At 57.7% G+C, this 13233-nt stretch overlaps 1 protein-coding gene across 4 annotated transcripts in view; it reads left to right on the forward strand.

Moving 5' to 3' along the window:
• CTTN (cortactin) overlaps positions 1-12632 on the forward strand; it is a 29485-nt gene extending 16853 nt beyond the window's left edge. For all 4 annotated transcript variants that reach the window (XM_057506709.1, XM_036876027.2, XM_057506708.1 and 1 more), the window contains 6 exons: positions 2040-2109; positions 2776-2924; positions 7262-7351; positions 9459-9642; positions 10501-10572; positions 11431-12632. In XM_057506709.1, the coding sequence (XP_057362692.1) occupies positions 2040-2109; positions 2776-2924; positions 7262-7351; positions 9459-9642; positions 10501-10572; positions 11431-11567 (702 nt within the window). In that variant the 3' untranslated portion in view covers positions 11568-12632. The remainder of the gene's footprint in view (positions 1-2039; positions 2110-2775; positions 2925-7261; positions 7352-9458; positions 9643-10500; positions 10573-11430) is intronic.
• Positions 12633-13233: the final 601 nt, after the last annotated feature.

The raw sequence follows: 13233 nt of genomic DNA on the forward strand, positions 1-13233 counted from the left end.
CCAGAGAGGAAGTTGAGTTCCTTGGCGCCCCTGGCTGCATTAGGAGAGCTCAGCAAGCTCTCCGGGCCCAGGGCCCACGGATGGCATCCCCTGGAGCTGGACCCTAACCACGGGCCGCCCTTTGGGTGTTGCCATGGAAACACTTGTTTCTCTCACCAGGGACTCCCGTTTTCGATTGGTCACACAGTCCCAGGGAGTCAGGCTAAGCACGCCAGGTTGCTTTTCTGGCCCACAGTCCAACCACGGCAGAGTGCAGACTTAGGGGCATCACCCGCACTGGGGCTCCATGTGCTCCTGGCCCCTCAGCCAGCGGAGTGGAGCGGAGGCTGTCCTGCGGGTCCTGTGCCTGTGGTCATGGGTGGCAGGGTGGCCCTCAGAGCCCTTACGCTTCCCTCCGGGTCACAGTCGGCCGCACAGATGGTTGTCACCCCGGGGACTCCTCCACGTGACTGTGCGCGGGCTGGGAGCGAGTCCAGGCTCAGGCTGCGGGGTCATGAGGGAGGTGCACACCTGAGCTCAGTTTTGAGGGGTGTGTGGGCCTTGGCCAGGAAATGGGACACCGAGACTGTAGGGGACGGGGATGCCAAGAGACTGTGCAGAGGACGGTACTACTGCTAGACAGTCGGGTGGACAGGGCAGGTGGTGGGCACCGGGAGGGGTCGTGGGCCAGCTGGATGCAGAATCACCCCAGATGCGGCAAGGAGGCGTTGGGGAAATGCCAGCGTCCACCATTGCCCCCTCCCTGGCTCTGGGCAGGCAGGAGCTCTGGGGCAGTGGGAAGTGCGGGTGCTAGGGCTTGTTCTGGAAAGAGGAGGCAGGCCTGGGGCGGTGCTGGTGGGGCAGGGGGCCTGGAAGTGGGAGAGGGTTTGGTCAGAGCAGCTAAGCAGCTGCCCTCGGAGATGAGGCGGGGGTGCCAGGTGCCTCTGGGTGCTGCAGGCACTCAGCCCAGGTGCCTCTGGGCATGGAACGGTGGCGGGCTGCTGGGTGACTGCCAGAGAAGCACGGGGCTATGGGGGAAGGTGGGGCAGCCCACCCCCAGAGTGCTGACCAGGCCTCCATGCGGTGGCCAGCCAGAGCCTTGGGGAGGCGTGCTGCTCACGTGGGCTGGAACCAGGTCGGCTTCAGTCACACGCCTGCTTGGGCGCCTCTCCCCTGGTTTTAAGTGTCAGAAAAGCAGTGTCTGTCCTGAGCCCAGGTGTGTTTCATTAGAAGTGTTTGCTTACCATGAAACTGGGGGTGGCTGGTGGGCTCCAGGCTCCTGCCAGTGTGCGGCTGCGTCAGCCTGTAAGCGGCAGTCACTGGTGTCACCTCAGCCAGACAGAGCTGGGTCCCCTACCAAAGAAGGTGTGATCTCGCTGGTGGGGTGGCGTGGGCGCTCAGGCCAGGTGAGACCGGGGCATGTCCCAGCGTGTCCTCTCTGGGCCCCTGTGAACACTCGGGCCTCTCTTGGGGGTGGGGGGGCTGGAGAAGAACAGAGCTGGTTCAGGACCACGCAGATGGGGGGGTGTTTTGGGGGTTTGTTCTAGCTGTATGTTCTTGGAGCAGTTTTATCAGATTTGAGAGGAAGGCACAGTGATTTTCCACACCCCTGCCCCCCCGTGAACAGCCTCCCGTTACCCACACGCCCACCAGACGGCATGCGTGTCGCAGCCCGTGAGTCCTCTCTGACGCGTCGTGACCCCCTAGGGTCCCCAGGGTCCGTCAGGGCCACTCGGGTGGTGTCTGTTCTGTGGTTGGGTGGAACCCACCATTCTGAGGCCTCATACTCCGTCGTTCACTGCCCAGAAAGTGCTCTGTGCTCTGCTCATCACCCCCACGACCCCAGGGTAAGTATCTCTGCTCTGACTCACATGGTCACCAGCTGATGGGTATCAGCTCCTCGTGCCTCCCTCGCTTTGCCAGCCAAGGTGGCCGTGAAACCTCTGGGCTCTCTGGCTGGTTCTTCTGGAATCGAGGGCAGGCGTTCACCTGCAGGCAGAAACGTCACAGGGTGTGGAGGAGAAAAGTGCTCTCCTAACTTCCCTTCCATCTCTGGGCAGAATGCTTCCACCTTTGAGGATGTTTCCAAGGTGGCCTCCGCTTACCAGAAGACCGTCCCTGTCGAAGCAGGTGCGTCCTAGCAGTCCCCCCGCCCCGGGCTTTCCCAGGAAGGCATTCCATGCCTCCTGGTGTCCCAGGGAAGTGCTGCGGGCAAGAGGAAGGCTGCAAGCAGAAGGAGACACATGTGAGCCTAGCCTTTCCGGGATCACCCTGAGGGCCCTTGTGGCACAGCTACTTTTGGTTTTTTCGACATGACTTGACGGACCCATCTGGGCAAGGGCCAGACTGGGCCGGGCCGTAGCCTGCCCTCTGTGACCGCAGACAGGGATGCTTCAGAACGACCGGCCCCACTGCACACTCGGGTAATGGCAGCAGCCCCCCTTCCCTGTGCAGTGGTGTTTGCTCCTCTGCCGTATCACGTGAGGGAGTAAGCGATGCACCTCCAGGGCTGAGGGTCGCCGCCAGTCGGTGCTTCATCCCGGGCATCCTTCGGGGCTGCTGGCCCCTGCCCCTGGGCACGCAGTGGCGAGGAGCGCAGTGCTGCTTGGCACGTAAAGCTGCTCCAGACGCAAGGCTCGTGGCACTCGTCTGCCTCGTGCGTCCTGCTGGGCGGTCAGTAGGCAGGTGGGCACAGAGACCGCCAGGCGGGGCTGAGCTGGCGGCAGGGCCAAGTGCCCGGCTGCGGGGAGATGGAGGGCTTCTGGCGTCACGTGCCATCTCTCCTCCCCTCTGCAGCGACCAGCAAAGCAAGCCACATCAGAGCCAACTTCGAAAACCTCGCGAAGGAGAGAGAGCAGGAGGGCAGGCGGAAGGCGGAGGCGGAGCGAGCCCAGCGGATGGCGAAGGAGCGGCAGGAGCAGCAGGCGGCGCGCAGGCAGCTGGACGTGAGTGGGCCCGGGGGGCCGGGCGCGGCTCTCTCCGTGCCTGAGGCCCGGCAGGAAACACCCTGGACCCCCGTGTAGGGCTGTGCTCCTAGGACCCCTGCCTCTGGCTGCGCAAGCACTCAGGCTTCCCACTGCCGACGCCGGACGGTCGGCGCCCGCCTGCCTCCAGCCGGCTGCCCGTCCGTGTCTGCACCGCGCTGCTGCCGTCCTCCCTGTGCCGGGCCGCGTCCAGTGCGTCCGCAGCAGTCCCCGATCTGGCCATCACCCTCCGGGGAGGGCTGGGGATCCAGGAGTCCTCCCGGCAGGAGCGGCACTGCCCCCACAGGCTGGGTCTGCCACCGATCCGTGTGGCCTTGGGACTGTTTCCCCACGCGCGGAGGTGGGAGCCAGGGGGCTGAGGGGGGGGCGCAGCCTCTCCTTCCTGCGGGTTCCGGGGGCGTTGAGTCTGGCGGCCCCGGCCCCTCACCACCTGCTCACCCTCAGCCCGCCGCCTCTGGTTCTCACGCGTAGAGTGGGGGTGGGAAGCCACGGCCTTCCGGGGTAGGTGCGGAGTAGAATCTGGAATGACACGTCGGAAGTTGTTTTCTGGACCGTAAACCTCTGACTTGGGGCGCTTCTTCCCCCCACCCAGTGGCCGGGGCTCCGAGAACTTCCGTCAGGGGAGAATGGACGGTGGAGAGAGTTAATGTGTGATAGGTAGAAAATGCCGCGGCCTGAATCTGCCGTTTACTTGTGTCTGTCCTGCACTGTGAGCAGGTGCTCGTTAGTTCTTGCAGCTCAGCACACCGGTGCACACGCTGACGGGCGCTGCCCCACAGCCTGTCGTCTTCCCGGTAACGAACACCTTCCTCATTTTATGCCTTGCGGTTTTAGGCCCTGCTGCCTGGGTGCCGTCAGCCCCCAAGAGGTGCAGCACCTCGGGCTGCTTGAGGGGAGACGCCTTTGGCCGCCGGTGGGGGTTCTCTCACTGCCACTTCTGCTTGCCTGTCCCATTTCAGCCCTGCCGCCCCTCTTCCACGGCCACGTGGTGGGCGGTGCTCCGGCTCCGGGCTCCGGGTGGCGGGGAGGGCGTGCTCCAGGCCGCCTGCTGCAGAGCCACAGCCTTGACTCTGCAGTACCCGTAGCTTGCGCAGAGAAGGCATTTCTCTGTGCCCAGCTAGCTTCCAGAGGGACTGTCGCAGAGCCTTGTAAAGTGACTGGTGTAAATGGACAGCCTCGTGTCCCCGTGTAGTGAGCAGCAGGCTGGGGCTCCTGAGGCCCTCGCTTAGCCAGCCCCTCCTGGAAGTGCTCTCCTGCCTTGGGTACTTAAGACAGGTGGTTCCAGGCCACGTGTGAACTTGTGACTGTCCTGGTGTGGGTCAGGCAAAGCCACACGGGTGTCACAAGCTGTGCTTAGGTCTCAGGAGCCGGGACGGTTTTCTTTACAACGAGATGACAGCAGTGCCACCCTGGTTAGGGAGGCGGCCTAGGGGCCTGGAGGGAGGGGAGGGTGTCGCCTCTTTGTGCCACTGCCTCACCTGGGTGCTGGGCACACCACTCACCTGCCCTGGAACCTCTGATCCCTTAGCTGGAGAAGAACACAGCCTGGGGCTGTCAGTGCTAGAGTCCTGGGGCTGCTGTATCAAAGTACCACAATCCTAGGGTCTGCAGACCAGCATCTGCTATTTCCCAGCTCGAGGGTGGAGTCCTGAAGGGCGTGGTCCTCTGGTCCCCACTCAGGGCTCTAGGGGAGGGTCTGTTCCTGCCTCCCCAGCGCCTAGAGGCACCGGTGCTCCTGGGCCCGTGGCCCGTCTGCCATCATGCCTGTCATCGCATCTCCTACTCAGTCTCACGTACTTGTCTCTCTTGGACAGGCCATGGGGTAGTCCATACCAGGTCCTTCATTTCTTTTGGTATCATTGATGTACAATTACATGAGCAACATTGTGGTTACTAGACTCCCCCTAATGTCAAGTCCCCCCCTACAAACCCCATTATAGTCACTGTCCGTCAGCGTAGTAAGATGCTGTAGAGTCACTACTTCTCTGTGTTGTACCGCCCTCCCCGTGCCCCCTCCCGACTACATTATGTGTGCTAATCATAATGCCCCTTTTTCCCTCTTATCCTTCCCTTCCCACCCACCCTCCCCAGTCCCTTTCCCTTTGGTAACTGTTAGTCCATTCTTGGGTTCTGTGAGTCTGCTGCTGTTTTGTTCCTTCAGTTTTTCCTTTGTTCTTATGCTCTACATATGAGTGAAATCATTTGGTACTTGTCTTTCTCCACCTGGCTTATTTCACTGAGCATAATACCCTCTAGCTCCATCCATGGTGTTGCAAATGGTAGGATTTGTTTCCTTTTTATGGCTGAATAGCATTCCATTGTGTATATGTACCACATCTTCTTTATCCATTCACCTACTGATGGACACTTAGTTTGCTTCCATCTCTTGGCTATTGTAAATAGTGCTGCGATAAACATAGGGGTGCATACATCTTCTTCAAACTGGGCTGCTGCATTCTTGGGGTAAATTCCTAGGAGTGGAATTCCTGGGTCAAATGGTATTCCTATTTTTAGTTTTTTGATGTACCTCCATACTGCTTTCCACAATGGCTGACCTAATTTACATTCCCACCAGCAGTGCAGGAGGGTTCCCCTTTCTCCACATCCTCGTCAGCATTTTTTTGTTTTTTGTTGTTTGTCTTTTGGATGGTGGCCATCCTAACTTGTGTGAGGTGATAATCTCATTGTGGTTTTAATTTGCATTTCTCTGATGATTAGCAATGTGGAGCATCTTTTCATGTGCCTGTTGGCCATCTGAATTTCTTCTTTGAGAACTGTCTGTTCAGATACTCACCCATTTTTTAATTGGATTATTTGCTTTTTGTTTGTTGAGGTGCATGAGCTCTTTGTATATTTTGGATGTCAACCCCTTATTGGATATGTCATTTATGAATATATTCTCCCATACTGTGGGATGCCTTTTTGTTCTACTGATGGTGTCCTTTGCTATACAGAAGCTTTTCAGCTTGATATAGTCCCACTTGTTCATTTTTGCTTTTGTTCCCTTGCCTGGGGAGATATGTTCATGAAGAAATTGCTCGTGTTTATGTCTAAGAGATTTTTGCCTATGTTTTTTCCTAAGAGTTTTATGGTTTCATGATTTATATTCAGGTGTTTGATCCATTTTGAATTTACTTTTGTGTATGGGGTTAGACAGTGATCCAGTTTCCTTCTCTTACATGTAGCTGTCCAGTTTTGCCAACACCAGCTATTGAAAAGGCTGTCATTTCCCCATTGTATGTCCATGGCTCCTTTATTGTATATTAACTAACCATATATGTTTGGGTTAATGTCTGGACTCTAGTCTGTTCCACTACTATATGGGTCTGTTCTTGTACTGATACCAATTGTCTTGATTACTTTGGCTTTGTAGTAGAGCTTGAAGTTGGGGAATGCTCCCAGCTTTATTCTTCCTTCTCAGGATTCCTTTGGCTATTTGGGGTCTTTGTTGGTCTTTTAGAACTATTTGTTCCAGTTTGTCGAAGAATGCTGTCAGTAATTTGATAGGGATTGCATTGAATCTGTAGATTGCTTTAGGCAGGATGGCCATTTTGACAATACTAATTCTTCGTAGCCAGGAGCATGGGATGAGTTTCCATTTGTTAGTGACCTCTTTAATTTCTCTTAAGAGTGTCTTGCAGTTTTCAGGGTATAGGTCTTTCACTTCCTTGGTTAGGTTTATTCCTAGATATTTTATTCTTTTTGATGCAGTTGTGAATGGAATTATTTTCCTGATTTCTCTTTCTGCTAGTTCATCATTAATGTGTAGGAAAGCAACAGATTTCTGTGTATTAATTTTGTATCCTGCAACTTTGCTGCAGGTCCTTCATTTGTTCCCATATGTCTCCATCCCTTTGCCCTTTGCAAGGTCATGCATTCGCAGGATCTGAGGATGGGGACGTTAGCCTCTTGGAGGGGCCATTCTGTCCACCACAGTCCACCCTCTGGCTGCAAAGATTCATGTCCACCCTACCCAAAAAATATACTGGCCCATTGTAAGGTCCCCCAAGTCTGTAACGTACCATGAACAACATCGACCCAGACCCCCAAATCCTGTCAGTGGCGGGCAGGGCGGGCCCCAGGTGACACTGGTCTGACTGCACCACCTTCACTTCAAAGCAAACCCTTAAACCTCACAGAGCTTGGGCTGCACACTTGGGGCACCTGCTCATCCCTCTGGCAGAGAGTGCTCCCGGCCTGAGTGCGACCTTTCTCTGAAATCCAGTTGTCCTTGCGGCAGCCACGCAGTCTCGGGTGACCTGGTGACGTTCTGACCGCTGCTTGTCTTTTGATCACAGGAGCAAGCTAGAGCCCCGGAGCCGCCCGCCCCTGCGTCCCCCACGGCCCCACCGGCCCGGGAGCAGCCGCCTTCAGGCCCTGTCTGTGAGGTTGGTGTCTTCACTCAGTTTGCAGACGAGTCTGATGCGGAGGCAGCCTTCTCTCGTCTGCACTGGGAATGCAGAGGAGACCCCTCGCCGCTCTGCTGGGTGGCGTCCAAGAGGGCGGCCTGGAGAGCAGCCTCCCTGAGCGCTGGGTGGCCTCAGGTGCACAGCCTGCCCCACTGGGCTCCCGGGACGCATCCCCGTCCTCACCTAGCCCAGTGCCCCTGGCAAGGGCTCCTGACACCCTCTGGTCCTTACATCACTTCCTCTGCTGCATTTGGCAGTGACCGCCTTCCTTCTGGAAGTCCCTGGCACCAGGCTGCCGATCTCCCCTTGGTTGTACATCACTAGTCCCCCAAATGCTGCTCTGTGCCTGTACCCGGAGGACTGGCCGTTGTCCCCTCCTGTCCCTGAATCAAAAAATACTCACTTGACTCACTCAGCTGAGGCGTAAAGGTAGCCCATGAAATTGGGGTAGCTATGGGCCTGGGCTTCGGGGTGGGGCCACAGCCACATCCCCACAGGGTCACCTCCTCGAACTGCCACTCCTTTTATGTGGCAGCCATGTCCTTGCAGACCCCTGGGCAGTGCTGCGTGCGTGGCCTTGTGGCCCATGACACGGTGTCAGCAGGAGCTCTGAGCCATCCCTGTCACCACGTCCTGCTGAGAAGCTGTTCCCTGAGCGCCATGCTGTCCTCAGAGGGGCGAGGAGATCGGCAGGCAGCACTACATGATGGGGTGCCCCCACCCCGAGACGTGCTCAGGGCGCCCCCACCCCAAGACCTCAGGCCATCCCCACCCCGTGACCTGCTCAGGGCCCCCCCCCCGAGACCTCAGGCCACCCCCACCCCGTGACCTGCTCAGGGCGCCCCCACCCCAAGACCTTCTCAGGGCACCCCCACCCTGTGTCCTGCTCAGGGCGCCCCCACGCCGTGACCTCAGGGTGCCCCTACCCCGAGACCTGCTCAGGGCACCCCCACCCCGTGACCTCAGGGTGCCCCCACCCTGAGACCTCAGGGCACCCCCACCCCGTGACCTCAGAGTGCCCCCACCCTGAGACCTGCTCAGGGCACCCCCACCCTGTGACCTGCTCAGGGCACCCCCACCCCATGACCTGCTCAGGGCGCCCTCACCCCATGACCTCAGGGCGCTCCCACCCCGTGACCTGCTCAGGGCGCCCCCACCCTGTGACCTGCTCAGGGCACCCCCACCCCATGTCCTGGCCTGTCATTCTCCAGTCTGTTCCCCTCGTGTTGGGGGAAACTTGCCCAAAGGACACTGGGCCTTGTGGTTTGGTCCTTGAGTGGCTCTCGTGCCCAAGGCAGAGGTGGCCTTCCTCATGGCTTCCATGGGCCCCCCACGCATGCTGCTTGCCTCCCATCAAAGCTCACGCCTGACCAGTGGCTCTTAGTGGAGCTCCCCCATGTGTGCCTGTCCTATGACCCCCAAGGTGCCTTCGGGTGGGCCCTGGTGGAAGCACCCATTAAAACCGCAGGTGATGGCACAGAGTTCAGAGCTTTCCTGAGGGCTTCTGAGTCCCAGGGCCCGAGACAGAGCAGAGCGGGCTGGCAGGCAGAGCTGGGCTGGAGATGGCACAGGGCACAGGACTGGCAGATGGCTGCGGGTCTCCTCCCAGCCTACTTGCATGTGACTCACTGGCTGGGGCAGAGGGTTGGGCTGGGACTGCCCCGCAGCCTTGGGTCTGGCTGCTCCGGGCAGCGGGGCAGGTGAGGCAAAGCCGCTGTCGGGTGTGGGAGGGTGGCTGGTCCTCGGGGGCTTTGGGTGGCCTTCGGAGGTCTGGGCCAGGACCCAGGGAGCCAGGCTTCAGCTGCAGCAGCAGCGCGGGCAGGTGTGCCTTTCTGGATGGGCCGTGTGGCTTAGTTACTCCAGGACTCAGGGTGTTGGGGTGGGAGGATGGGATCGGTCAAGAGGAGATGGCACGTAGCCCTCGTAACGCTGCCTCACCGTGGCAGGACCCCAGCATTCTCGGAACGTTAGCAGGCATTGCCTCCTGGTCCCCATGTCTGTTTCCTCAGTCCTGCTGGGACTAGAAAGTAGTCCATGTGCTGGTGACCCAGCACGGGCCACTCGAACATCTCCTTGTCTCCCCCAGGACTTGGTGCTGTTCGGGGCCGAGCCAAGCCGGGGAGGCCCTGTGAGCGGGCCTGAGCCCGAGCCCGAGCCCGTGTACAGCATGGAGGCCGGCGGTCCTCAGGAGGCCAGCAGCCAGCAGGGCCTGGCCCATGCTCTGGAGTCCGTTCATGAAGGCACAGACACTCAGGGCCACTATCCAGCAGGTAGGGGGTCCCCTGAGAAATTCCCCTCAGCCCCTGCCCTTCTGTGAGTCTGTGTCCCCATCAGCTGCCCTGCCCATTCACCTATGTCGGCAGGGTATTCATCCCCTGCTGGGGCAGCTCTGGACCACAGGGGGCTTGGCATGGCCCCTGAGGGGCTACAGGAAGATCCCTGCCGGTGCTGGGCAGGGCGGGCATGAAGGAAGGCGCTTCTGTTGTCTCTCCCGCGTGGAAGCCTGTGGGCGTTCTCCGGGCACAGAGTGCCCAGCTCCAGGAAGCCAGGGTGTCTTGAATTCTAAAGATGACTTCCATAAACTCAGGAAATGATGCAGATATTTCAGGTGGATGAACGCTAAAGCCGGTCTCTCATTTTTAAAGATGAGGTTTCCTTTAATATATTAAGGACAGATCTAACACAAACCTCTCCCCCGCGTGGAGTCATACAAAAACTGGTGTCAGAACATCAGGGCAGCGCTCTCACTTCCCCGAGTGTGACGAGAGGTGTGTGACCAGCTGCCTCCCGCTGGCCGTCACTCAGGATATGACCCTTCCTCAAAGTGCTAAGTCTTTAAAATCTAAAAAGTTATCCTTTGAAGCCCATCAGGAAATTAGACACTGAAAGCTGTCATAAAACCTATCGAGATAATTGCCCATACCGGTAGCGTCAGAGTTGGGAATCGGACTTGCCCCCAGAGAGCGGGAGTCCTGCGGGTGACAGGAGGCGCTGGTGTCCTGGAGCTCGGCCTGGGGGCCCTCGGGGCCCCGGCAGTCCCGCCTTAGGGAGGGCGTCCCACAGCGGCTAAAGCCGCGGGCGTTGGGGGAACTTGGGTCATTGCTCACTTTGTCTTGGTTTGTTTTCAGAGGAAAACACCTATGATGAGTATGAAAATGACCTCGGGATCACAGCTATCGCCCTCTATGACTACCAGGCTGGTGAGGCCCACGGCACACGCAAGTGGGGGGCACCAGGGGCTCCCACTCGGGCATCTGGCCTCAGAGTGTCAGTGTAGTGCAGAGAAGTCAATCACTTATTTCATAGTTACATTTTAAGTGGTGTATTTCAGCTATATTTTTATACATTATTTATATATATTTAAACTTACAATTTATAGTTTATTTTGAAGCAGTTTCAAAGTTAGACAAATTCTCTATACCTATGTACATGCATACACACACATATACACACGCGTGTGCACACCCCCCGTTTAGTCTTTCTCTGAGCATTTGAAGTCTATAGCTGCACTACAGGGTTGCCCCATGCCCCCAAGTTCCCATGTGAATTCACTAAAACTGGGTGTGCTGCTCCGTTAAAAGCACACTCCCCAGTGCAGAAGCCAGTGCGGAGACCCTGTCATGTCTGGGTGCTGTCTCCTCTGGGGTCTTGTCCCGGGACCCAGGTCCCTGGGTCCCTCTGCAGTCCCCTCCAGTCGTGGTGGTCGGCCTTTGGCCAAGGGAGAACTTCCCCCCACCCTTGTGTGCACACATGCACACGTATATTCCCGTGTGTGTGCTGCAGTCTGGTGTCTGGATAACTTCTAGAACGTGGTGTGTTACCCTAGCACCTCCCAGCCCTGCCATCCCCGCACATGTACCTCAGGGCCCTGACCACTCAGCCACCCTGGCCCATCGCCACACCCCCAGGTCCCCAGGGACGGCAGGCAGGCAGGCAGGGCTGCAGCCAGGTCACGAAGCAGGTGGTTGGCGTGAGGGCCCTGCCCTGTCCCCAGCCCGTGCTCTTGCAGCCGGTGGGAGGCATGGGGTTCCACTGTCCCCCTTTGTGCCGTCTTCTAGCGGGTGATGACGAAATCTCCTTCGACCCGGATGACATCATCACCAACATTGAAATGATCGATGACGGCTGGTGGCGCGGGCTCTGCAAGGGCAGGTACGGGCTCTTCCCTGCCAACTACGTGGAGCTGCGGCAGTAGCTCCGGTCCTGCCCGCCTGCCCTGCCTTCTGTGCCTGCTCAGGCCCAGGGCCGTACATCCTGCTTTACATTTTAAGCTTCTGCTCATGCCTGGGAAATGTTTATGCCACAGAATTTGCTAATATATTGCGGTCATGTTTCTTAGGAGGACTTGGGTAATTATTTTTATGAGTTTAAGGTATTTCCTTTCTTGCCAAATTGATGTCACGCTGAGCCACTTCAGGGACCTGTAGTTCTCTTGGCTTGTTGTCCTTGCCCCACTGTCATCGGTCAGGACCCCATGACCAGCACGAGGATCGCTCCCTCCTTTGTGGGCCGCTTGGGCAGTGTGGGGGCACTGGACTGCGGTCACTGCCCCAAGGCCTTCGTTTGGAGGAAGCGGGAGGGCCTGGCGGGAAGTCAGACTCAGAAACGGCTGGAGTTCGGCTAGCTTAGCATCATGTGGGGCAGCCTTGCATTCATGGCATTTGACAGGTTTTCCCAAAGACCCGGTCCCTCTGCCAGGCCGCCTCCTCATCTGCCCCGACGCTGCGCCCTCCTCCCGCCCCCAGCACTCAGTGTCCTTTCAGATTGCCCGCCCCGCCCTGGCCTGCGCAGTCCAGCTGTCTGTCCTGTGGGAGGGCAGGTGCCTTCTCTGTCGCACACTGCCTAAAACGTTCTGCCCATCGACAGTCATGCGCTTTTTGCCAAAATATGTCAAAGGACAGTAAGGTTTGATTGAGTGACTTGGCTACAAATACAAAGTGAACCAGAAGGAGGGCTCTGACCCAGATGCCCCTGTGGAGGCTGCGTGGGGCGTGTTGCCTTCCCGAGAGACCAGCAGCCCAGCGACGCCTGCCCATGGTCAGGGGCAGTGTCTGAGGGGGCACATGGCATGGCCTTGGGTGTTTGGGACGTTCATGATGAGGGACGCGCCCTCTTTCCTGAAGTGCATCTCTGCGGAATCCTTGCTTTACCACAGTTAGGTCGGGTTTTATATGCAATTACTGTATCTAAATTTCTGTAGCACATCTCATAGGTATGATTTTTTTAAATTAAATATTCAAATAAACCTTTTTTTGATCCACTTGCTGCTTTTTTGCCTTGGTGTTTGGTCACTTTGTTCTACAGGGAAGACACCGCCTGGCCCTGGTCCCATGGGCACACCTTCCGTTCGCAGCTGTGGACCAGCTGAAGAGGCCCTTGAAAGAGGCGTGCTCCTTAAAGGCCCTTTTTATGAGGGGAAATGTATTTACCTGTATTGCCAAGTTTTTGGACAAGGATTCCAATCAAAATAGAAAATGTTCTGTTTAGAAATCATTTGTGAATGAGAGTTCTCAGAACAAACCCCAAGGTGGCTCTGGTATAGCTAAAGGCTTCGTCATCCTTTGGGGTGCAGTCAGTCAACGTCCAAAGGAAACAGTGCTGAGGAGAGGGGGTGGGTGGGCTCGGAGGCCCTGGCCTGAGCACCGCTGCGGGGTTAGCGTGGGCGGCGGGTAGGGAGGGGTGGGACACAATGCGACGTGGTGCCCTGCAGAGCAGCCACGCCATGCCTGGTAATGCATGTTTCTGTTGGGAAGTCCACAGCATGGTGGCAGGCGGGTGGGGCGTGTGCCGTCCACAGACCCAGCTTCCCAGTTTCCAAGGTGAAAGGCAAGCCTCTCCTTGTGCAGCGCATGTGGCAGAGC

Source organism: Manis pentadactyla, chromosome 9 (genome assembly GCF_030020395.1).
Source record: "Manis pentadactyla isolate mManPen7 chromosome 9, mManPen7.hap1, whole genome shotgun sequence".
Taxonomy (NCBI): Eukaryota; Metazoa; Chordata; class Mammalia; order Pholidota; family Manidae; genus Manis; species Manis pentadactyla.